Source organism: Cyprinodon tularosa, unplaced genomic scaffold (genome assembly GCF_016077235.1).
Source record: "Cyprinodon tularosa strain WSP-4 unplaced genomic scaffold, ASM1607723v1 ctg98, whole genome shotgun sequence".
In the NCBI taxonomy this organism is placed as follows: domain Eukaryota; kingdom Metazoa; phylum Chordata; class Actinopteri; order Cyprinodontiformes; family Cyprinodontidae; genus Cyprinodon; species Cyprinodon tularosa.
The window spans coordinates 14,837-40,833 of NW_024039762.1; the positions used below are offsets into that span (position 1 = coordinate 14,837).

The following is a 25,997-nucleotide window of genomic DNA, read 5'->3' on the forward strand; positions in this document are numbered from 1 at the left end:
GTGGTTTTGGTCATACATATAACGGAGGGTTTATCACTCAGTGCGAAACCACCCCCTTTTGGTAATAGTGCGAATAAACAGAGATAGAAGGTTCTTTATTGATAATTTAATAGCTTTGCTGATAACTTAACCGGGGCCACTAGACTGGTGGATACCTGGATTTTAACAGCCGGTCCAGGAACCCTCCAGAGGTGAATCATCAACCGGTAAGTAGATAATTCAAGGCTATAATTATCAACCTAAGAACACTAAATTGACTTTGCCTTCGATGTTGAATAGGATAATAATTAAATATAACTCCAGTTCTAGTTAACCATCTATTCATTATCTGCAGGACATTATTTTTGCACAACATTTCACTATCTGCCGGAAAAGCGAAGCAGTGGGTTACTTCTAAATGGCAGAACAATTCTCATATGTGTCACTCTAAAAGGGCTTTTTTAGGCACTAATAAAAACCAACGGCACAGAGACCGGAAAGCTCTGACGCCCAATAAGAAAATCCATATTTTCCTGAATGCCATTATTAACTATTGACTAATTGATTCATTTTTGTATTACCTGTCTTCCTAACGGAGCCGAGAGGTCATTTATTTTAAAAACAAAAAGTTTTCACATTTTAGAGCTGTTAATTTAAAGCAGTGGTGCGCAGATTAAATTAAACAACTACCAACTAATAGAAGAATAGTAAACTTTTATCAACCAAGTGGAACAGGTTAATGCAGCAAAGCAGTCCATCTTAAAATCTGTTCTCAATCGTACAGACATTCAATAAGCATTAATATCTTGTGGCTTTTTAATGTTATTACAGAAAAAGCAAATATATTAGTTATTTACTATTGTAATATATTGTTATTTACAACCATCACCTAGAACAAAATGCATATATATACATCTATAATATAGATGTATATATATATATATATATATATATATATATATATATATATATATATATATATATATTATATATATATAGTATATATATATGCATATATATATGCATATATATAGATTCTATATATATGCATATATATATATATATATACTATATATATATATATATATATATATATATATATATATATATATATATATATATATATATATATATATATATATATATACACAAATGAAATGGACACATTTATGTATTGAGAAAAAGTGGGAACAATGTGTATTGTGTAATTATTGTTACGTACAACCATCACCTAGAAAACATGTAAAAACAAAAGAAATTAGAATCATATAATTGAAAAAATATATATACATCAACTTTCATGTCTTGAGCAAAAATGGGAATGATGTATATCTCAACGAGCCTTTGCAGACACCTTGAAGGGGTGAGGTACACGTGTAGCGCCAGTTATTCCTTCAGTACTCAGTTCAACTCCTTCGGGAACAGAGAAAGAGAACTTCTGCAGCAAGGCAACAAAAAACAGGAACAACTCCATCTTCACGAGGCCTTCACCAAGGCACACACGTTTTCCTGCAGAGTGAACACAGACATGTGGCTTTAAAAAAAAACAACTGGGAAATTTCACATTCTTGACCTATTTTTGTGCTGAAGAGAAAATAGCCTTAATAAAGTATTTCACATCTATATATATTTGGCTAGACATTAACTTTGGCGAGACAGATTGGTGATGTTTAGGTTTAGTTCTGCGCAGGGGCGTTGCTAGGCGCAAAGCTTTACTGGGGCACTGGCCCCCTACTGCATATGCCCCTCCTTCATACACAAATACAGACAAGCACACTGCCCCACCCTGATACATTCCTACCAAAATTACCAGTTGAGATATTAATGAGTGTAAGAGCATATTTGTTTTAACAAACATGAACATTTTCAACATTGCAGCTATAAAAAATAACACATTACCAACTTTAAAAATAAAAAGTGTCCTTATACACATTCTGAAGTAATCATTAATTCCTAGGTTTCAGAGTTTTAGTTCAGGGGAAAGTTTTTCTTTTATTTTTTGAGCATTAAAGTGTACCTCCTATTTTTCATTTTTGCAAAGCGGTCAATCACTAGACTGTGACTCAGCTTAGAAAATTCTTCCTTTTCAACTGATAAAATAGCAAGATGATGGAGCCTGTCTTGTCCCATTGTGCACCTCGGCCAAGTGTGGAGCCTTCTCAACACACTGAATGACCTTTCACAACTCCAGCTGTTGATTGTGAGGGAGATCTGGATGACCTGCGTTAGTGTTGGGAACATGATGTTATCAAGCAAGTTGAAAACACACTGCATATCCTTGATGACAAGGCTTTCGTTTTCAACAATAAAAAGCTGTCAAACCATTTTGAATTAAATGAAAGTTTTTTTTACTCCAAATTTGTCCTGGGGATAATGGGACAACTTCACTTGTCTAGGACCATCATGCTTTCCCCCTAAGTCACTAATGTCCCCTTCTTGTTTGTGGACGCTGGTTGTTGCTCCCTCATCACCTTCATGGTCCTGTCTCACCTGTCTCTTGCCTGTCAGTCTCGCCTCCTCCTCCCTTTCCTACTCCAGCACCTTCACTCTCATTCTCTACAGCAAACATTAAAAAAACGTAAATTTATAATTGTGTTAATATCTGTCATATTGCTTATAACGTTCCTAATGTATCTGCTTAGCTTAAATCACTAATTCATTACGGGACCTTACCTCCCTCTCTCTCATCTTGTTTTACTGCTTCCCTGTCTCTGCTTCGTGTGAGGAATTTGTCAATCTACAAACCAATGCAGTAATTTTCAGTTAGTAGCCTATAAATCATGTGGTTTTACTGGGAAAATAATAAAATTGACAGGTAAGAAACGTTACCAGAACTAAAAATGCGTCGCGGCCGCACAGTGTCCCATCCAACTCAGTTGAGAGCAGCGCGTTAGTTTACCTGCAGTTCATGCAGTAACATGCGCTGACGTGGGGGCGCTAATTCATCCTCAATTTGGAGTTAACAACACACTTGCTACGCATTTGAGTAGAAATATACGTCTCCTCCCGTTGGAATTATCTAAATTGATGCATTAAAAAAATGTATTACTGTTGCAAATATTCATGAGATTTATACTGGGGCACAGCTCATTTATACTGGGGCACGTGCCCCAGTAAACGGGGTCTGGCGACGCCGATGGTTCTGCACACTTTTAATCTGGGATTGCTCACACCAAAGTTGTTCAGGGAAAGGAGGGACATTCAGCAGAACCTGTTGAACTGACAGACTGAAGAAACCCACCTACCCACTGAAGTGCCCACCTACGAAAGTTTGCTTTTAGGCATCCTAGTAACACATGAAAATGCAGCAGACGTCTTGAGAAACAGCCCACTAGTTGTTCTTCTGCTTGTTGGAAGATGGACGTAGGTAACTCCCCAATTTTGTTCGCTGTGGATTCATACTGTAACATGATTGGTTGACCAGTGTGGAATGGTATTTTTCTTTGGCCTGTTTGTCAGTGATGTTAAAGTCTGTTTTTTCTCTTTTCCTGAATAAAAATGATTACTTAGAAGCCTTGCTGAGATAAAAGGAAAGGAAGGACGTTTGAAAGGAAGTTTCCCCCTAGGTTAGATAAGGGGGAAACAAGTCAAGATTCTCACGTCCTGGTGTGAATAGAAAACAATTGTCATCTCTGTCCTTTGATGAGCTAAAGTGTTTTCTCTTGGGAAATGTTAATGTGTGGGTAGTCCCCTTTTTATGCAGGGGTTGGCATGCTGCAGCCTCAGAACATCACTGAACTGCATTTAGGCTGGTCGTGGGTTCTCCTTTGCAAAGTAAAATAAAACCTTTTCTGCCTATAATATCAACTCTCAGCGCTCATATTTTTTTTAACTCGACACCAGTTATGGGTGTAATCTATTCCTTTAACAGAACAAGATGGACTCTCACAATTATAGCAAGAATTCAGCTTACAGGCAAGACAAACGTTACCAAAGTGCCAATGTCAGCTGCAGGTGAACGTTATATCAGTGCTACAAAGCCTCGCAGTTTGAGTGTGTCAGTCACCCAATATTTCTTATTTTCAAATCACATGCCACACATGACATTTCTCATGCTTATTTTCCCATTCAATACTTGTACGTGGCTGGATGTAGTTTGAGTTAGTTTGTTTGACTGACCCAGATTACCAATCCATCAGTACTTTGTGCTTTAATGTAACCAACCTTGAAAGGCATCAGAAGCAACATAAGGCAGGTCTTGGAGTATCTTTCTTTCAGACCAACCAGAACTGACATTAAAAACTCCCTAGACATTCTTCTGTTTGTTGGAACACGGACGTAGGTAACTACCCAATTTTGTTCACTGGTCATTCTTTTTTTCCTTCTTCTGTTTTCTAGTTAACAGGTGTTGCTTTAAGGCTGTCGAAAGTCTGTTATAGTCTTGTATTTGTTGCAGAACTGTATCACATTTTATTTTCATCATCTCTTTCCCAGTTCACACTTGAAACAAAAAGACTAAAATTGATCTTATTGTGTGTTTGTTTGCCAGCTACACACTTGTTTATATCAATCTAGACCTCCCGTAGCAGTTAAAGTGTTGGGATCCTCAGGCTTCCCCACCAGAGGGCGCCGAGGATCCTCTTCTGTTCTGTGTTTATTTTCCCTTAGGGCTGGAGTTACTGCTGGGATCTGGAGATTACCCTCTGTCTCCAGCAGAGTGCGCCGTGGGTCTCCTAGGGCTGGAATCTTCCTGCACACCTGTTGCTAATCCTCTCATCAGAAGACCTCTCCTTTATAAGCTCCTGCCAGACCTTGCTTCCACGCCGCAGTGTTGATCTTAGTTGGTTAGCTTCCAGAGCCTCTGTTATAGATTGAATCTTGGTTGTCTCTAGTGTGAGATTCAGATTCTAATCTCTCCTTTGTCTGTGCCTCACAGGAAACCTGTCTCTGGTCTGAAGCTCAGGAAGAGCTGCATCACAGGACACCTGTCTCTAGCCTGAAGCTCTTGGTGAGCTAAACCTGCTAATCTGCCCTGGTGAGTCAACCCGAAGATTCCTACGTGGATGTAACCTGATGACTTCTATGTGGAGTTTCCCTAGAGGTTCCTGTGTGGAATCGACCTGAAGAATCCTATGTGGATGCTCCCCTGTTGTTCCCTGCTAAGAGCTGGAAGCTCAGCCTGAAGAACCCTTCGTGTTCATCCCCTGTTGTTCTCTGCAGTGAGCTGGAAGCTCAGATCAAGGCCAGCCATGCTAAGCATGAAGCTAGATGCTTAGCTTTTCATGAACTCTGCTAACCTACATCTCCCATCCCTGTACAGTCTCCAGTGAACCTGCTCCCCTGCCTGAACCAGATCCCGTATCTTATTCGTGTTTGTGCTTCAATAAACTCTTTTGGACTTTTACCCAGTTTCCCGTGTGTGTGTTCTGCATTTTGGGCTTAACTCTCTAGTACCCATCATGACATAATGATAAATTCTAAGGTTTATCTTCAAATCTAAGAGTGTAAAAATCGGCTGTCATCGCTTTAAAATGACGTTTGAACATTTGCTCAAAACAAAAAGCTGAAATTTCTCAAGCTTTATTTTGTAGGCTAATGGCAGAATAGATCCTGATTGTGCTGGAGATAAAAATGCTATAAATGGCTGCTGTCCAGTCCGGTAATAACGAGTCTCTGTAAGATGACATGAGCTGCAGGTAGTGGGAGTGACTGTGCCCGCTCTGGAACACAATCTCCCATTCGCTGTGGAGCAGCAGGACACTGTCCGTCAGATGTCCCTCTCCACAGACACCTACTCGAGCTCTGCTTGGAGAAGCATGAGGTGCACCCAGGACAGCAAAGAGACATAGTCCATCCAGTGTTTCCTGGGTCATCACCTAGATCTCCTCCCTATGGGATTTGTCTGCAACGCCTCCTGAGGGAGGCGTCCAGGAGCATTCAACAAAGGTGTCACTGTCTCCTCAGCTTTATCCTTTCAATATTGAGGAAAAGTGGCTCAAATGACCTAACTCCTCAATCTATCTCTAAGGGGAAGCCCAGCCACCCTGCTGAGAAAACTAATTTCAACCACTTGTATCGTGATCTCGTTCTTTGGGACATGATCAAGATTTCATGTCCATAGCTGAGGGAAGGAATGTAGACCGACTGATAAAACAAGAGCTTTCCCTTTTTGATCTCTTCACCATGACAGACTGGTGCAGCATCCGCAGTTTAGCAGCAGCCACACAGATCCGTCTATTTATCTCCTGCTCCATTCTCTGCTCACTTGTGAATAGAACCCAGGATACTTAAACTCCTGTACTTGAGGCAGGGACTTTCCTTCAAAGAGAACCATTGCTTCAGACTTTGAGGAGCTTATTCTCATTCCAGTACCCAAACCGGAGCCCTGTGGTCCCTGGCTGCGCCGAAAAATCCTGGCTGCACTAGAAATTATGTCCAAACAAGACCGAGAACAGGTCTGACTTAATGCCAGTCTCCTGCTCCACTTATACAGTGACCATATCGCCCCTAATAAGGGCCCTCCCACTCCATACTCCTCAAGCGCCTCCCACAAGGCACCACGAGAGACCCATTCAAATGACCTCTCCAGATCCAAAAAGCACATGTGGACTGGTTAGGCAAACTCCCATGAACCTTCTAACACCATGCAGAGGATGGAGAGCTGGTCTCCTGCTCTGTGGCCACGTTGAAAACCACAATGCTCTTCCTGAAGCCGGGGTTCTACCATCAGCCAGCTCCTTGTTAAAGACCTTTCCTAGGTCTATGCCATGGGCTGGAGAGTTTCGTTATTGCACAGAAGTTCAACAATGAAACACTACTTGGGTTCAGAACTTGGGGTTGGTTCCTCCTTATCTCCAGCTGTAACAGCTGTTTCCCACTAAGGTGTGGAAGTCCCCCAGCGGAATGATGGAATACCTGGGAGGGGCGCTATTCATTTTAGGTCAATGTTGCAGCAAGGACACTTGCGTCCAACATCTAGGGAGCCAGAAGCAAGCAATATGGTTTCATCTGTGCTATATTCAACAAATTGGTCATTATGAGAGATATAAATACATCTTGAAATATAATTTTCCAGTTATTTTAATTTTAAACTGATATTACCGGCTCAACCATCTTTAATTAACAACATGAGAAGAGCATAAAATGAAATGAAAATGAAAGGAAGTCCTAACTCGGGAATGTGTGCTGTACCTGCAGAGAAGGGCAGGAATGCTTCTCTCTTCACAAATTTCCCATTAGCATCCAGAAAGTGTTCAGGATTGAAGGTGTCTGGAGTTTCCCATTCATTTTTATCAAACAGCACAGAGGTCAACATGGGCAGCACTGATGTTCCCTGAAACATCACAATCAAGAAGATAAAAAGCTGAAATAGAAAAGTAGTTTCAACCAAATTCTGTCTCTTATTCGTACAGTAAATGAACCTTTGGAATGAAGTAGCCACCCAGAGTTGTATCCTTAGCAGCAACTCTGAGGCCATTGAGAGGAACAATGTTACCCATCCTCTGGATCTCATGGATTACAGCGTCAGTGTAAGGCATGTTGGGTCTGTCAGCCATGGAGGGTTGACGAGAACGTCCGATGACTTTATCTATTTCTGCATGGACCTTCTCTATAAAACAAAAGGAAATATTTAAGTAAAGATCTTACTCATTTTGTTACAATAAATCAAAGCTATTAAAATCAGTCATAGCACGCTGTTTCTCATGGATGGAACACCTGCTGAATACTTTTCCACCATAAAAAAACTTATCCTCTTGAGTCTCTTTGATAATTATATTAATAAGGTAAACTGGTAATCACAGAGCTGACCTTAGTAAGTTGTGCATATCTTTTACCTTATTTTATTTTCTGCCCTTTTTCTATTTTTAAGTTTAACTTTGTCCCCCATTTGCCATTTAAGCCAACCTTTTGCAGGTGGGCTTAGGAGTATGGTTGATGGGTAAAGAATATACAACTCTGGTTGAAATATTCAATTTAGCCCTGAACCAGGGACCAGCTGGGAGAAGGGGAGCTTATCACTGGCATAGCCATGGAAAATCATTTGGGAGAGCAGGTCATCCTGGTGGTGAGTGAAACAGTTCCAGGTGGCTGTGGCTTTGCAGGCAGACTGTAGGCTAACTCCAGGGGCAGCAGAGTTAAAATAGTGGCCCTCAGTGTGCCCCGACTGCATCGCGCCATAAGGGTAGGGACTAACTCACAGGAAAGGTGCAAGCGGTCAGCTGTGATGTTGGCTATCCACCCGCCACGTCTCAAAACATGGAACAAGGAGTCTGACGCTCAGGTGAGCCAGGAGCTAAACGAAACCCCCTAGTGCAATGAAAGAGATAACCCGGGTGCACCCCCGGCCCATCTTGCCCACTCTGTCTTGGACATGGAGCATAGGCGTGTATGATAGGTCCTGAAACATGGTGAATTATGCATGGGCAGGGCAAAGCCAAAGGAAACTCTGGTGGATGCCTGTAGCGGTCCTGACGTGAAAATCAATTGTCCAACCCGGGTGTAGGGATAAAAGTCTAATCAAACCATCAAGTAGCCGGGTAAGTCCGAAGTTACCCTCTGGATCACTTCAGTTGGTCTCTGATATCTGGAACTTGCTGTAAGGAGAGCTGATCATGACTGGGCTGGGGTGTGACTAGACGGTTATATTCCTCTCCAATCTTTCATAGCATGTTTCAGGGGAATGATCTGCTGAATGACTTGCAGATGACCTGATTCTGGATCAGGGTTTCGTACAAGGCAGATCAGCTTAAGAAAAGCTACTTTACTGACTACCAAATTATTGCCTAGTAATTGTAACGAAGTACAAATACTTTGTTACTGTACTTAAGTACACTTTTTAGGTATCTATACTTTACTCCATTACTAATTTTTCTTCTTACTTCTGACTTCTACTCATTACATTTTCTCACGAGTATCTGTACTTTCTATTCCTTTCATTATTAAAACAACCGTTACTCGTTACTTTTGGCTTCGGTTTAATGCAGAGGTCACGGATTAGCGGACCGCGGTCCGGTGTTATGCGGAAAAGTGCATCCCTGCTGAATATGCATCCCCAGTAGCGGGAGCGCGCCTCACTCTGTACAACCACATATCAACGAGGGAAACGGATTAAACTATGACCAATGGAGCTACTTGTTGTTATTTTAATGATATAAAAACGTTTAAATATTCCTCTCCTGGGGAAAACATTTGTGATTATATGGAAGATTCATTTAAAAAATGTATGGGTGTTATGAACAACATTTAATTCAAAGATTTTGACCGAGGTACGGCTGATTTATTTTTTCTAGTCTCTTGTTTTTCACACACAACAATAAACAATGATGCCGACGTGAATTTGGAAACTGCAAAGCTTTCTCTGAAGCGGAAAATCAAACGCGTTTCTACACAGCACAGCGTTCACAGACCAGTGTGATGCATTCACGAGCGTCAGATAGCTATGGTGCATTCAGGAGCATGGGACATTTCATATTTTCAAGGAAAGATACATAAACGGAACAGAACTTAACTAATACAATAATGTATCTATTCAGAAACAGTGTGGGCTTTTTTTTATAATACTGATTGCCCTATAAGTGTAATTCTAATTTTTGTTTGATTGTGCACATCTGCTAGTTTTTTATTCTAAAAAAATCTGTAATATTAGCAGCAAATTATCAAAGTTTTTCAAAAGCCAGTTTAGAAGCTCCAAATGAGGCTTCAGATCAGACAGCGACAATTACGCTGTTACTGTTTTACAGGTAGAATTTGCATTTGCTGACCCTTGACCTTTAACTACTGATGGATGTATAGGAATACAGTCATATAAGTGTCAACTCCTCTAAGATAACACAGGATGCAATTTATTTATTTTTTTTTTTCAATTTAAAAATTTAATGTATTTTCTTTATTCAGATCCACTGATTTTTAATTGGTTACCCCTGGTTTAATGTTTGTAAATATTTATTTCCCGTCATGTGCTCCATCCAATGCAGATCATTGGCTCCATCCACATCCAGTGAAAACTAGTTTAATTGGATGAGTCATAGAATGCAAACACTCATTGGTTAGCTAAAGGAAATCATCAGAAGCAAGCAGGTGTTCTTCAAACTGCTAACGTGAATTGTCTATGCCATGCTACAATGTGGGATTCAGAAAAAGATGTTGAAATGTCTGAAAGGTCGGACACAGGTGAGAGCGTATCGGGAGACAGAGACCAACAAGACCTCCCTCATCCTTGGCCCTGTCTCAGAGAATTTTTAGAAATTGTCGAAAAATGTATCTTTAATATTCATATAGCGGCATCTGGCTGTTTTTTTTTTAAAGGTTACTTTATACTTTAATACTTTAAGTAGTTTTTGGAGCACATACTTTTTCAGTTTTACTTGAGTAAAGAGGTCAAGTTGATACTTCAACTTTTACCAGAGTGTTTTTAAACTGCAGTATCTATACTTCTACTGAAGTAACAAATGTGGGTACTTTTGACACCACTGAACTTATGAAAGTGACATCTGTTTTGTATTTATTTTGCGTTTGGAAAATTAAACAAACAGGCATTAATCACCTAATAAAGTCTCACCAACCTTGAACATGAGGGTATTTTATGAGAAAGATTAAAGCCCACTGCAGTGTGGTGGCTGTTGTCTCGGTTCCAGCTATGAAGAGGTCAAGAGAGCATAAAGCCAAGTTGCACTCTGTGAAGCCCAGGTTGGACTCTTTTTGCTAAGCAGAAATGTACAGAAGACATGTTGGTTAATGATGCCTAACAGAACAGAACTAGTTGTGTTTCAAAATAAACAAAAGCCAGATGCTTACATTCTTCATTTCAATGAGAAAAGTGTCGATGTAGTCTCTTGGGTTGTTGTGGTCCAAATCCTTCTTGTGATTTTCAACTTCCTCATGTAGGAAATTCAGTATGCTGTTATAAATAGTGAAAATTTTGTTGTGGGGACCTGGCAGGTATTTCATCACACTGGGGAATGCCTGATAGAGCTGTTCCAAGAAATAAACAAACAGCAATGTAAAAAGGTAACATTTTCCACATTCCTAATAAACCTCTGAAATCCTCTTCTCTTATTGGAGGCACCATTAGTGCTGATCAACTTACTTCACCCCATATGCTCCCCTCCAGCCAAATCACCTCAGACATGTGCTTCAGCATTATCTGAAACCTGTGGTCTGTGTATTCGTATCGTTTTCCCATAACAAGCTGGCAAATAACGTTGGCCACTGCATTGTTGAACAGACCAGCAGGGCTGAACGGTTTACCTGAAGGAGAGAAAAGCCTGATTTAAAAAGAGAACCACCTTTCCCATTAACATAAGCATTTTACATTGAATATAACTCACCATTCTCACTCTCTATTTCCTCCTGGAGGTGTCGGATCTCCTCACAGATACTCTGCTCCAGTGTGTTTTTGCCCAGGCCAAAGTTGCGTAATGTAGATAAAGCAAAACGTCTCTGTCGCTTCCATTTTTCACCATTGCTCAAAAAGATACCCCCTACATACAGGTGTGCAGAGATGACAACATTAAAGTTGCATTTCAATTATATATTTTCAGCGAAGCAAGAATGTTTCTTTACCTGAGGGCTCAGAGTATAACCTGTCAGCCACAGCATTGTATGGTCGGTCCACAAAGTTCTCAGCTTGGATCACAAGGGCCTCTTTTACAATCTTATATCCATTTAAAATCACCATTGTATCCCAACCAAAGCGAACTCTGAAGACACTACCATAGATGTTGGCCAACTGTGGAGAGAGATTATTGCAGTTAACAGGATGATAAACAGCATCTTCAAGACACCTGTATCTTATTTTCAGGATATTTAAAAATCTGTTTTTTTCCCACAGTTGTTGCTATTGTGATAAATGCTACTTTGATATGGTTGTATAGGGCTCAGCACTAACAAATGACATGGGCCTGCCCTGCAGAGGGATCCGTAGGCATCGACGGCCGGTTCGCACACACAGCTTCTGGCTGTAGGGACGTGGAACTAGATGCTTCACTTCTCTGGCATTGCCCATGAGGGGAGGCGGCAAGCTGGGGCGGCCTTGCTCATTGCCCCCATCTCAGTCGTCACGTGTTGGAGTTCACCCTGGTGAACCAGAGGGTCGCGTCCCTACGCCTTTGGTTTGGGGACAGGTCTTTAACCAATGTCTCAGTCTATGGACCCAACATCGGTGTAGAGTACCCTGCCTTCTTGGAGTGCTTGGGAGGGGTACTAGCTGGTGTCCCATCTGGCAACTATATTGTTCTACTGAGGGACTTCCACGCCCACGTGGGCAGCAACAGTAAGACCTGGACAGGGGTGATCAGTAATCTGAACCCTGTCTGAACACCCTAGCAGTGTTCTGTTATTGGACTTCAGTGCTAATCACAGATTGTCCATAACGAACACCATGTTCGAGCACAAGGGCGTCCATGATAATAATGTATGTGGCACCAGGCCAGAGGTTGATTATCTACTTTGTAAATGTAGTGTACTTATATAGCGCCTTTTTTAAAGTCAGGTGACTTGACCAAAGTGCTTTACATTGCATTCAGTCATTCACCCTACAGTACATCCTACATCGCCCTACAGTAGTTGTGTCATCTCATCTTTGGTTGCGTGTCTTGGACACTCGGGTAAAGAGAGGGGCTGAGCTGTCAACCGATCACAATCTGAAGCGTCTGGAGGTCAGATGTGGCAGGCCTAAGCATGTTGTGAGGGTCTGTCAGGAACGTCAGGTGGCTCCCTCTATTAGTGCAGTCGTCAACTCCAACTTCCGGAAAAGTTTCTGCTAGATCTGGGCATCTCTGCTTAGACTGCTGCCTCTGCGACCCGGCCCCCGGATAAGGCAGAAGAAAATCGATGGATGGATAGATGGATGAATCAATTAATGAATAAATATATAAATGAATAAATAAATAGACAATAGAACTGTCTCCCATCTGGTCCAAAGGGATATGTATAAAATCTAGTTGTGTAAATATATTTTGAATATTAAAAACATGTCCTTTTCTTATGATATTTTTGTTTCGAAGGCCTGGTCCCACAATAGCATCAGAATTACATTTTTTCTCAGTTTTTTTTTTTTTTTTCAAGTCATTCAGAAGGGGGTTTGCTGGTGGGCTTTTTCAGATTGAAAAACCAAGAGTACTTTATCATAAGAACATGGATAGATGTTTTCCTTCAGTATATTCTGTTTGAAAGCAATCATAATCATACCATTAACTTTATGAATGTTAAAGATCTTAAAGGAATAGTACACCCAAAACATGATTAGCCTTCATTTTCTACTCACCCCCATGCTGAACAACACTCTGGAGTACTTTTTGGATATCTCAACTGCATCTGGAGATCTGGGAGGCTTCTTGCTGTCTGCTGACATTCAAATAATGGAGGTCTATGGTGCCTGAGACAGAAAGGTCCATAAAAGTCCACAAAAAACGTGTCAATATTCCTCCATACTGCTCGTCCAATGTATTCCAAGTGTCCTGAGTGGGTAGCATCCAGAATTTACTCGAAACGAAGTCATTTAGAATGTTTTTAGAGCATAAACAGTAGTGTATAGGATTTCCTGAAAGCGCGCGCCTGCGCGTTCACGACGCTACGGAAGCCGGCAGACCAAACCAGATGAAAGTGCGCATTCAGCGTCTGCTCTGCCGATAATGCAAGCGTAGAAGAAGAAATGTGCTGTTTAACCTGTGCAAAGAAAGAAACAATGAAAGAAAAATGTCTGAGGACTTCAGTGTTGAGGAAGAGCATGAGTTCTTTGCCGAGCTGAATGCGCACTTTCGTCTGGTTTGGTCTGCCGCGGTTTCCGTAGCGTCGTGAACGCGCTTTCAGGAAATCCTATACACTACTGTTTATGCTCTAAAAACATTCTAAATGACTTTGTTTCGAGTAAATTATGGACGTTACCCACTCAGGACACTTGAAATACATTGGACGAGCAGTATGGAGGGATATTGACACGTTTTTTGTGGACTTTTATGGACCTTTCTGTCTCGGGCACCATAGACCTCCATTATTTGAATGTCAGCAGACAGCAAGAAGCCTCCCAGATCTCCAGATGCATTTGAGATATCAAAAAAGTACTCCAGAGTGATGTTCAGCATGGGGGTGAGTAGAAAATGAAGGCTAATCATGTTTTGGTTGTACTATTCCTTTAAGTAGTAGAGCAGCCACAGTTCATTGCACTAGCACCATCATGTTTGATTTCATTTTGTTCTATTTTGCTCTTAACAGTAGTTCAGTAGTATACCCTTTGACAAGGGTATACTACTGCAAAAAAGTCCCACTTTCTTTGTGATTGTCCAAAAAAATTATATCCCCAAAGTGTTGGGTGTTATTTTTCAACCATCCTTCTCTTTAGCAACGTCTCCAACCTTGCTTAAACATGGCAACACATTAACCCAATTTCTGATTTCTGTAACACATTTATTGGTTTTGGTATGCAGCCTAAAAGCTGTAGCGGCTGCTTTCTGACTAATCTTTTGAAGCTTTTTAAAAAGGCTTTGGAAAAAATAGGACACAATGAATAGAAATGCATTAAACCTCATAAAAAGGAGAAAACAAATCAATACTACTGAAAACATCTGTAATAATATTTCTCCATGAAGTTAATGGAAAGTTTGAGCAGATATAAATGTAAGCACTTAGTGTGTGTTAATACCTTGGTGAAATGAACATGCGGCTGCTTGCTGTCCAAATTCAAGATATTTCCCACAAAGGGAAGAGCTCTGGGTCCAGGAGGAAAGTTTGATGGTTTCTTGTTCTTCAGATAGTCAGCTATCAACAGGAATAATAAACCAAACAAGAAAATCTCTTTTAGGTCGAAGCTCAGCAAAAAATTATAAATCCACATGGTTAAAGGAGGAAAAACAGGCAGCAGAAGGAGAAACAAAACAAACAAATACAAAAATATCGTTCTTATCTGAATTGTCCTATTCCTGCTTTTGTAAAATCTGTAGTTTAACTCTGCAGCAATAGACTTGCTGGCAGGAAAGTTAAACAGCGAGTGATATACTGTATAAAGGAGAAAGTGCTTTATACCCACAAACCACACCTACAAGCATTGTAGTCCATGTAAGTGAAAACCTTTTCTGATCTATCTCGGATCAAAGTACAAACAACAATAACTGAATCTAATGTAATGGACTGAATGTTATTGTTGTTGGTTTCTGTGTTATTATAGTTTAGAGTGTCTAAATTTTTGCTTTTGTCTAACACAGTAACTCAATTTTTTAACAGTTCAAATTACTTCCAACTAATTGGGTAAAAGTTTTTAAATCCTTTCTATTAGCACTTCCCCAATTTCATTTGCAACATTTCATACGCACCTTTGCTACTGATTTACTATTGTATTAACCTAATACCTAAGTTGGCAGGTAGGTGGAGTCAAGTCAACAGAACAAAGTGCTGTAGTGGGAAAAGGCATCTAGTGGATTGTCTAATGTTTGTTCCTGAAAATATCGAATGAAAAAATCAATGCCCATAGAATTAAAGACTATCTATCTATCTATCTATCTATCTATCTATCTATCTATCTATCTATCTATCTATCTATCTATCTATCTATCTATCTATCTATCTATCTGTCTGTCTGTCTGTCTGTCTGTCTGTCTGTCTGTCTGTCTGTCTGTCTGTCTGTCTGTCTGTCTGTCTGTCTGTCTGTCTGTCTGTCTGTCTGTCTGTCTGTCTGTCTGTCTGTCTGTCCCCAACGTCTAAGACACACACTTTAGTCACTTATTTAACAACAGTCTTAGATGTTTCAAGGACACTACAGTGAAATGTTAAATTTCTCAGTAGCATTTTTAGTATGCGTTATATTTTTTGGTTTGTTTTTTAAATGAGAAGACCTTTTAAGGCTTTTGACTCTGTTACCTTTGCTACAAATTGCAAAAGTACAGGCAGGAGATTGTATGATGAGAGCCATGCCCAACGGACAAGGTTCACTGATAGTAAAAGGCATAGATCCTGTATACTGTTTATTAGCTTATACATTAACTAAAATAAATAAATAAATGAAAATAAATCTGCCTAAGGAATACAGTTTCATGATGACTTAGCAGAAAATAATGGCAGTCACTGAGCAACATTATACATTTTTATTAATATTGTACATTAGAGGAGTTTATTTTGCTGCAGAAGGACAATGAATGCTGGATGAGAAATATCATCTGTTTATTTTATTATTGTATTGAGCTACAGTCTCATCCGTCTCTATAGCAGGTAACTTCACTCACAAAGGCCCCGAACTGCAGAGATTTGCATGTCACTGTCTGCAGCGAAACAACTAAAACACACATAGACAGGCAAGATCCAGACTGAAGATAAACATTAAATGGAAACAGCTGATGACCTCTTCTTCATTTCACCTTTGGAGTTTAACGTCCTTTGCAACAATTATACTTCACCTGTTGCTGCTTCTGTAATGCTGAAACACTTCTGATAGAAGTCACTCTTTTATAATTGAAAACTCCACAACTAAATGATAAAATAATGGAGTGGATATCAACTTGCAAATGTATGTAATGCTAAAATAAAAGAAGAACACCTTTTGTTTTCACCAGTCTGCATACAGACAGTATACGCAATGACACAGCAGCCTTTTATACTCTTTATAGAAAGATCAGAACCCTTTCAAGTATTTTTATAAAAGTGACTGCATCGCAGCTTATACAATATCTACAATAAGAAAGCTGTAACAGTGCAGATTTTCAAATTGACTTATCCAATCAGTCATCCATTTTCCATCATGCTTATATCTGCTGGGGTTGCGAGGGATGCTGGTGCCTATCAGCTGTCTATGGGGGAGATGTGGGGTCCACCCTGGACAGGTCGGCAGTCTATTGCAGGGCAACACAGACACAGACAACCATTCATTCACCAATTCACACATATGGGGAATTTAGAGAAGCCAAGTAACCTAACAGTCATGTTTTTGGAGTGTGGGAGGAAGATGGAGTACCCAGAGAGAACCCACGCATGCTCAGGAACAACATGCAGAAAGACCCAGGGCCGGCAATCGAACCCGGAACCTTCTTGCTGCAAGGCAGCAGTGTTACCCACTGTTTCACTGAGCAGAAATGCCCAAAATGCCACCCCAAATGCCACTGAGCAGCCTGAAATGAACATTTCCATTTCTACAGTGCAGTAGTGATCAAAATGGGCTTGAGGCATGAAGAAGCTTCTTGATTACCTGTGTCAGGCTATTTCCACTTCTAAGTTACCTGCTGTCAGTTTGTTAGGAGTGGCTTCTCTCTCCCTCTGAGCTGTTTTTGGGTGATCCTGATCAGTGCTGGGCTTTTCTCTGCCAAGGTGAAATTCATTTCAAACTCCAGCCCTCTGCGTATCCTACCAATAGGGCTAACTAAGGTACCATACGTTATTTCACTATCTGCCGGAAAAGCGAAGCAGTGGGTAACTTCTAAATGGCAGAACAATTATCATTTGTGTCACTCTAAAAGATTCATGCATATAAATTGCTTTATTATAATTATGCAGGGAGTTTTACAGTTTATATGGACACTGCAATGTAAATAGAGCAGAAAAACAGAAGAAGAAAAAGGAAAAAAGAGAAGAAAAAAAGAGAAAAGATGAAAGAAAGAAGAGATAGAAAGGAGACAATGACAAAACATTTTCAGTCTGCTTCATAAGAAAATTCATATTTTCCTGAATGCTATTACTAACTATTGACTAATTGATTCACTTTTTTATTACCTGTCTTCCTAACAGAGCCGAGAGGTCATTTACTTTAAAAACAAAAAGTTTTCACATTTTAGAGCTGTTAATTTAAAGCAGTGGTGCGCAGATCAAATTAAACAACTACCAACTAATAGAAGCATAGTAAACTTTTATTTACCAAGCGGAACAGGTTAATGCAGCAAAGCAGTCCATCTTAAAATCTGTTCTCAATCGCACAGACATTCAATAAGCATTGATATCTTGTGGCTTTTTAATGTATTACAGAGAAAGCAAATATGTTATTTAGTTATTTACTATTGTAATATATTGTTATGTACAACCATCGCCTAGAACAAAATGTAAAAAACATATGCATATATATATATAGATCTACATTTATATAAATATATATATACATTTAAGTACTGAGTGGGAAAAATGTGTATTGTGTAATTATTGTTACGTACAACCATCACCTAGAAAAGAAATTAGAACCATATAATTGAAAAAAATATATATATATCAACTTTCATGTCTAGAGCAACAATGGGAATGATGTATATCTCAACGAGCCTTTGCAGACACCTTGAAAGGGTGAGGTACACGTGTAAAGCCAGTTATTCCTTCAGTACTCAGTTCAACTCCTTTGGGAACAGAGAAAGAGAACTTCTGCAGCAAGGCAACAAAAAACAGGAACAACTCCATCTTCACGAGGCCTTCACCAAGGCACACACGTCTTCCTGCAGAGTGAACACAGACATGTGGCTTTAAAAAACCCAACTGGGAAATTACACATTCTTGACTAACTTTTGTACTGAAGAGAAAATAGCCTTAATAAAGTATTTCACATCTATATATATTTGGCTAGACATTAACTTTGGCAAGACGGATTGGTGATGCCAAGGGAAACTCTCGTGGATGCTTGTAGCGGTCCTGACGTGAAAATCAATTGTCCAACCTTGGTGTAGGGATAAAAGTCTAATCAAACCATCAAGTAAGTCCGAAGTTACCCTCTGGATCACTTCAGTTGGTCTCTGATATCTGGCACTGGCTGCAAGGAGAGCTGATCATGACTAGGCTGGGGTGTGACTAGACGGTTATATTCCTCTCCAATCTTTCATAGCATGTTTCAGGGGAATAATCTGCTGAATGACTTGCAGATGACCTGGTTCTGGATCAGGGTTTCGTACAAGGCAGAGCAGCTCTGTCGCTACAATCTATTGAAAGTCAGCTGTCAATCCAAGTTTCTGTTGCCCGACGTCTGGGGCCTCAATTACTCCCTCCCTTATGGAGCTAAACCTGTTGACTTACAGCTTAAGAAAAGCTACTTTACTGACTACCAAATTATTGCCTAGTAATTATTTTATGGACTTTTTTTTAAGTTAAGCATCTTATCAAGTACTTACTGTGGAGCTAATAATTGCCTGACATTATCTAATGTTTTTATGTAAATTGCCAGTCCGGACCGGCATTAGACCCAAATGTTATTTTATTCCTCAGTTATTCATTAAACTTATAAAAGTGACATCTGTTTTGTATTTATTTTGTGTTTGGAAAATTAAACAAACAGGCATTAATCACTTAATAAAGTATCACCAACCTTGAACATGAGGGTATTTTATGAGAAAGATTAAAGCCCACTGCAGTGTGGTGGCTGTTGTCTCGGTTCCAGCAGCAAAGAGGTCAAGAGAGCAGAAAGCCAGGTTGCACTCTGTGAAGCCCAGGTTGGACTCTTTTTGCTAAGCAGAAATGTACAGAAGACATGTTGGTTAATGATGCCTAACAGAACAGAACTAGTTGTGTTTCAAAATAAACAAGAGCCAGCTGCTTACATTCTTCATTTCAATGAGAAAAGTGTCGATGTAGTCTCTTGGGTTGTTCTGGTCCAAATCCTTCCTGTGATTTTCAATTTCCTCATGTAGGAAATTCAGTATGCCGTTATAAATAGTGAAAATTTTGTTGTGGGGACCTGGCAGGTATTTCATCACACTGGGGAATGCCTGATAGAGCTGTTCCAAGAAATAAACAAACAGCAATGTAAAAAGGTTACATTTTCCACATTCCTAATAAACCTCTGAAATCCTCTCTCTTATTGGAGGCACCATTAGTGCTGATAAACTTACTTCACCCCATATGCTCCCCTCCAGGTAAATCACCTCAGACATTTGCTTCAGCATTATCTGAAACCTGTGGTCTGTGTAGTCGTATCGTTTTCCCATAACAAGCTGGCAAATAACGTTGGCCACTGCATTGTTGAACAGACCAGCAGGGCTGAACAGTTTACCTGAAGGAGAGAAAAGCCTGATTTAAAAAGAGAGCCACCTTTCCCATTAACATAAGCATTTTACATTGAATATAACTCACCATTCTCACTCTCTATTTCCTCCTGGAGGTGTCGGATCTCCTCACAGATGCTCTGCTCCAGTGTGTTTTTGCCCAGGCCAAAGTTGCGTAATGTAGATAAAGCAAAACGTCTCTGTCGCTTCCATTTTTCACCATTGCTCAAAAAGATACCCCCAACATACAGGTATGCAGAGATGACAACATTAAAGTTGCATTTCAATTATATATTTTCAGCGAAGCAAGAATGTTTCTTCACCTGAGGGCTCAGAGTATAACCTGTCAGCCAGAGCATTGTATGGTCGGTCCACAAAGTTCTCAGCTTGGATCACATGGGCCTCTTTTACCATCTTATATCCATTTAAAATCACCATTGTATCCCAACCAAAGCGGACTCTGAAGACACTACCATAGATGTTGGCCAACTGTGGAGAGAGATTATTGCAGTTAACAGGATGATAAACAGCATCTTCAAGACACCCGTATCTTATTTTCAGTATATTTTAAAAATCTGTTATTTTATTTAGGGGGGTGGGGACTACCAAACATAGAAAATTATGTTCTATCTGTACAAGCCAGGATCATTTCTGCCTGGATACATGGACACTCTGACTCACCTTGGCTCAACATTGAAACATCATTACGTAAACCTTCCTCACCTGTTAACATGATAGGAAGATGTTTGAATGACTTGCCACAAATAGTGAAGGATGATCAGTTGATATGTAATGTCTTGTGGGCATGGGAAAGCTGAGAAAACTATTTAAGAGTACTCACTTATAGACAACCCAGATCTCTTGCCTCAAGACATAGGTTCGAGTTTTGTGGGTTGGAATAAAGCAGGCATAATTAGATTTTCTGATCTCTTTGAACATGGGGCATTCAAATCGTTTGAATCTTTAAAAACACAGTACACGTTATCAAATATGGAATTTTATAAATATTTACAAGTTAGGCATTATCTCATGAAGGAAGCAAAATCATTGATACACCCAACAAACTCGTGTAGACTGGAGAAGTTCCTTTTTGAAAATAAGGATCACAAACATTTTATATCAAAATTTTATTCTGAGATTTATCAGCTAAATCTGGACAAACTGGCATGGTTGAGGAAATCCTGGGAAACTTTACTCAAATGTGAAATAAGCACTAAATTATGGGATAAAATCCTGCTCCTGCCATCTAAAATCTCTGTTTGTAACAGATTTAAAGAAATGCAGTATAACATTTTGCATAATGTATATATTTCTCCTTATATTTTTAGCAAGTACAAGGCAGGAACTTCTCCAGATTGCCCCAAATGTAAAATTTCTGTGGGCACCAGGTTTCACTGTTTGTGGGAATGTGATGTTATTCAGTCCTTTTGGAAAGATGTATGTGCCAGAATCAGTACAGCTATTGGTCAAAATGTGTCAGAAAACCCACTGATGTGTTTGTTGGGACATATTCCTAAGCCACTAGTAAAACATGAGCATGTGATACAGTCACTTTTAATGTTAGCAAGGAAGGCCATTATGGTGAAATGGGTGGGCAGGGAACCCCCCTCCATTTCTTTATGGAAATCATTAATATCTGATGTTATGACTCTGATTAGACTTGGACATTACATTGATGGAATTCTTCAATTCTTCACAAATACCTGGAGGAAGCCACTGGAAACACTGGGAGTGGAATGTAAAAGGGACTTTAACGGACAATCGCTGTGGACATAGAACTCATGGACGGATCTTGTATATACATGTGAGATGTAGTGCTGATATTGTTTTTTTGTTTGGGAGAAATTAAATAAAAGTAAAAAAAATAAATAAATAAATCTGTCATTTTTCGACAGTTGTTGCTATTGTGATAAATGCTACTTTGATATGGTTGTATAGTCGGGGCCCGACCGGGCTCAGCACTAACAAATGACGTGGGCCTGCCCTCCTGTGGACCCACCAACTGGAGAGGGATCCGTAGGCATCGACGGCCGGTTCGCGCACACAGCTTCTGGCTGTAGGGACGTGGAACTAGATGCTTCACTTCTCTGGCATTGCCCATGAGGGGAGGCGGCAAGCTGGGGCAGCCTTGCCCATTGCCCCCATCTCAGTCGTCACGTGTTGGAGTTCACCCTGGTGAACGAGAGGGTCGCGTCCCTACGCCTTTGGCTTGGGGACAGGTCTCTCACCAATGTCTCAGTCTATGGACCCAACATCGGTGTAGAGTACCCTGCCTTCTTGGAGTGCTTGGGAGGGGTACTAGTTGGTGTCCCATCTGGCGACTCCATTGTTCTACTGAGGGACTTCCACGCCCACGTGGGCAGCAACAGTAAGACCTGGACAGGGGTGATCAGTAATCTGAACCCTGTCTGAACACCCTAGCGGTGTTCTGTTATTGGACTTCAGTGCTAATCACAGATTGTCCATAACGAACACCATGTTCGAGCACAAGGGCGTCCATAATAATAATGTATGTGGCACCAGGACACCCTAGGCCAGAGGTTGATGATCTACTTTGTAAATGGCCTGTACTTATATAGCGCTTTTTTCAACTCAGGAGACTTGACAAAAGCTCTTTACACTGGATTCAGTCATTCACCCATTCACGCACACACTCACACACTGATGGTCATCTGATCTTTGATTGCGTGTCTTGGACACTCGGGTGAACAGAGGGGCTGAGCTGTCAACCGATCACAACCTGAAGTGTCTGGAGGTCAGATGTGGCAGGCCTAAGCATGTTGTGAGGGTCTGTCGAGAACGTTAGGTGGATCCCCCTGTTAGTGCAGTCGTCAACTCCCACTTCCGGAGAAGTTTCTCCTAGATCCCGAGGGAGGTTGGTGACATGGAGTCAGAGTGGTCCATGTTCTCCTCCTTCATTGTCGATGCCATTCGTAGCTGTGGGCGTAAGGTCTCTGGTGCCTGTCGCGGCGGAAATCCCTGAACCCGATAGTGGCAACCCGGAAGTAAGGGATCCCGTCAAGCTGAAGTAGGAGACCTACCTGGCCTTTTTAGCTAGTAGGACTCCAGAGTCAGTTGAGAGGTACTGGCAGGCCCAGCATGCTGTGGCTCGTGTGGTCACAGAGGTAAAAACTTTGGTCTGGGAGTAGTTCGGAGAGGCCATAGAGGAGGACTATCGGTCTGCCTCGAAAGTGTTCTGGCAATTGTCTGCACCTTAGGAGGGGGAAGCAGTGCTTCACCAACTGTTTACAGTGTGGGTGGGGAGCTGCTGAACTTGACTAGGCAGGTTGTCGAGCTGTGGAAGGTGTACTTCGAGGATCACTCCTTCCGAGGAGGAGGAAGAGGCTGGGGACCTGGAGGCGGACTCAACCATCAGCCAGGCTGAAGTTACCAAGGTAGTTAGAAAGCTTCTCGTTGGTAGATTCTCAGGGTTGGATGAGAACCTTAAGTCTCTGGATGTTGTAGTACTGTTTTGGCTGACACGTCTCTGCAGTCAGAGACAGTACCCCTGGATTGGCAGACTGGGGTGGTGGTCGCTTTCTTTAAAAAGGGGGACCGGAGGGTATGCTCCAATTACAGAGAAATCACACTCCACATCCTCTCCGGTAAGGTCTACTCCAGGGTGCAGGAAAGGAGGATGAAGCCGATAGTCGATCTTCAGCAGGAACAGTCCGGTTCTTGTCCCGATCACGGAACACCGGACAAGCTCTATACCGTTCATCGGGTGCTTGAGGCTTCGTGGGAATTCACCCAACTAGTCTACATGTGTTTTGTGGATCTGGAGAAGTTAAAGGAAAGTTTGAGCAGATATAAATGTAAGCGCTTAGTGTGTGTTAATACCTTGGTGAAATGAACATGCGGCTGATTGCTGTCAAAATTCAAGATATTTCCCACAAAGGGAAGAGCTCTGGGTCCAGGAGGAAAGTTTGATGGTTTCTTGTTCTTCAGATAGTCAGCTATCAACAGGAATAATAAACCAAACAAGAAAATCCCTTTTAGGTCGAGGCTCAGCAAAAAATTATAAATCCACATGGTTAAAGGAGGCAAAACAGGCAGCAGAAGGAGAAACAAAACAAACAAACACAAAAATATCGTTCTTATCTGAATTGTCCTATTCCTGCTTTTGTAAAGTCTGTAGTTGAACTCTGCAGCAATAGACTTGCTGGCAGGAAAGTTAAACAGCGAGTGATATACTGTATAAAGGAGAAATTGCTTTATACCCACAAACCACACCTACAAGCATTGTAGTCCATGTTATTATAGTTTAGAGTGTCTAAATCTTTGCTTTTGTCCAACACACTAACTAAATTTTTTAACAGTTTAAATTACTTCCAACTATTTGGGTAAAAGTTTTTAAATCCTTTCTATTAGCACTTCCCCAATTTCATCTGCAACATTTCATATGCACCTTTGCTACTGATTTACTATTGTATTAACCTAATACCTAAGTTGGCAGGTAGGTGGAGTCAAGTCAACAGAACAAAGTGCTGTCTTAAATGATAAGACCTTTCAAGACAACATCTGTTGCTTTTGACTCTGTTACCTTTGCTACAAATTGCAAAAGTACAGGCAGGAGATTGTATGATGAGAGCCATGCCAAACGGTCAAGGTTCACTGATAGCAAAAGGCATAGATCCTGTATACTGTTTATTAGCTTATACATTAACTCAAATGTATAGGCAAAACAAAATGCAAATCAATCTGTCCAAGGAATGCAGTTTCATACTGACTTAGCAGAAAATAATGTCAGTCACTGAGCAACATTATACATTTTTATTATTATCGTGCATTAGATGAGTTTAATTACAGCAGAAGGACAATGAACGCTGGATGAGAAATATCATCCGTTTATTTTATTATTGTATTGATACAGTCTCAGCTGTCTCTACAGTACAGTAGTATCCATTCAAAATTTCCCCACTTTCCTTTATCGGCCCTTGGCTGGTCCTTGGCGGCTTCCTGGCCTGTCCATGGCTGGTCCCCTACAATGTCTTTTTAAACATCAATCTTTGTTCTAAAATATTCATTCTGATTTGTAGACACTAAGATCTAAAGAGAAGCGTCATCTCCCTGTACTTCAGTGACAGGGGGAAGTAATGGTAAAAAAAAAAAAATTGCACGCCAAGGAAAAAGGGGGGTCACTCCAGTGGCTTAAAGTTTGAGGGGAATTTGCAGAGAGTTGCAGGGGGTCTGCTGCAAATCAGCTGGCGTTTGACTGGGAAGGGCCATTGTGAATGGCTGCTACTTTAGGTAACTTCACTCCCAAATGTCCCAAACTGTAGAGACTTGCATGTCACTGTCTACAGGGACACAACTAAACCAGAGACAGACAGGATCCAGACTGAAGATAAACATTAAACTAAAACAGCTGATGACCTCTTCTTCATTTCACCTTTGGAGTTTAACATCCTCTGTAACAATTATTCTTCACATGTTTACTGATGCTGTTGCTGCCTATGTAATGCTGTAATGATAAAAATTGGTTCACTGTTAATTTTTTATCAAACAGCAACAGAGTATTGTAAAGATTGTCTAATTTGTGCATGTCCCAACATTTCTAGAAGGACAGAACACGATGAACCAGAAAGTGTGAGGAGCCCACAAAAACAGTTGATGTCATGATGGGTATAAGAGCTAGCCCAAGATGCAGAACATACACAGAGACAATGGGTAAATAGTCCAAAAGAGTTTATTGTGGCACAAACATGAGTCATGGAAAGGGAACAGTTCAGGCAGGGGGCTGGTTCATTGGGGTCTGTGCAGGGAAAGGGGAGATGGATGGTAGCTGAGTTCAAGTGAGGCTAAGCATCAAGCTAGGCTTAGCCTGGCAGTCCTGAGTTTGAGCTTCCAGCTCACTGCAGGGAACAACAGGGGAAAAGCCACATGGGAACCTCCAGGGAAACTCCTCAGAGAAGTCGTCAGGTTTCTACCACGTAGGAATCTTTGGGTTAGCTCACCAGGGCAGATTAGCAGGTTAGGCTTTCCAAGAGCTTCAGGCTTGAGACTGGTTTCCTGTGGTGCAGCTCCTCCAGAGCTGCAGACCAGAGACAAGGGTTCCAGTGAGGGTGCTCTTCCTGAGCTTCACGAGGAGACAGGAGGTTAAGCTCATCCAGAGCTTCACGAGGAGACAGGAGATTAAGCTCGTCCAGC

The 25,997-nt window shown here is 40.9% G+C and overlaps 2 protein-coding genes across 2 annotated transcripts; both read right to left on the reverse strand.

Annotated features, from left to right (window-relative positions):
• Nucleotides 1-1,142: 1,142 nt before the first annotated feature.
• Nucleotides 1,143-14,853, reverse strand: LOC119777087 (cytochrome P450 2J6-like). Its single transcript, XM_038275874.1, has 9 exons — nucleotides 14,558-14,853; nucleotides 11,482-11,647; nucleotides 11,247-11,399; nucleotides 11,006-11,166; nucleotides 10,714-10,890; nucleotides 10,482-10,620; nucleotides 7,341-7,528; nucleotides 7,111-7,252; nucleotides 1,143-1,488 (listed from the first exon to the last, which is right to left on the reverse strand). Exons 1-9 carry the CDS (start codon nucleotides 14,747-14,749, stop codon nucleotides 1,313-1,315), a joined length of 1,494 nt encoding a protein of 497 aa, XP_038131802.1. The 5' UTR covers nucleotides 14,750-14,853; the 3' UTR covers nucleotides 1,143-1,312.
• A 3,126-nt stretch (nucleotides 14,854-17,979) lies between these two features.
• Nucleotides 17,980-24,046, reverse strand: LOC119777055 (cytochrome P450 2J6-like). The gene is made up of 7 exons (XM_038275800.1): nucleotides 23,688-24,046; nucleotides 20,171-20,336; nucleotides 19,936-20,088; nucleotides 19,695-19,855; nucleotides 19,404-19,580; nucleotides 19,168-19,310; nucleotides 17,980-18,385 (listed from the first exon to the last, which is right to left on the reverse strand). The coding sequence occupies exons 1-7, from the start codon at nucleotides 23,877-23,879 to the stop codon at nucleotides 18,136-18,138; spliced, it is 1,242 nt and encodes a 413-aa protein (XP_038131728.1). The 5' UTR covers nucleotides 23,880-24,046; the 3' UTR covers nucleotides 17,980-18,135.
• Between the last annotated feature and the right edge of the window lie 1,951 nt (nucleotides 24,047-25,997).

Coding starts and splice junctions, on each gene's coding strand:
- LOC119777055 (XM_038275800.1), bottom strand. CDS start 23,879: ATGTGGATTTATAATTTTTTGCTGAGCCTCGACCTAAAAGGGATTTTC. Junction 19,311..19,403: donor TTCTCATTGAAATGAAGAAT/GTAAGCAGCTGG, acceptor ATTTCTGCTTAG/CAAAAAGAGTCCAACCTGGG. Junction 18,386..19,167: donor TACCCTCATGTTCAAGGTTG/GTGATACTTTAT, acceptor TTTTCTCTTCAG/TACAAAAGTTAGTCAAGAAT.
- LOC119777087 (XM_038275874.1), bottom strand. CDS start 14,749: ATGTGGATTTATAATTTTTTGCTGAGCTTCGACCTAAAAGAGATTTTC. Junction 11,167..11,246: donor GGAAATAGAGAGTGAGAATG/GTGAGTTATATT, acceptor TCTCTCCTTCAG/GTAAACCGTTCAGCCCTGCT. Junction 10,621..10,713: donor TTCTCATTGAAATGAAGAAT/GTAAGCATCTGG, acceptor ATTTCTGCTTAG/CAAAAAGAGTCCAACCTGGG.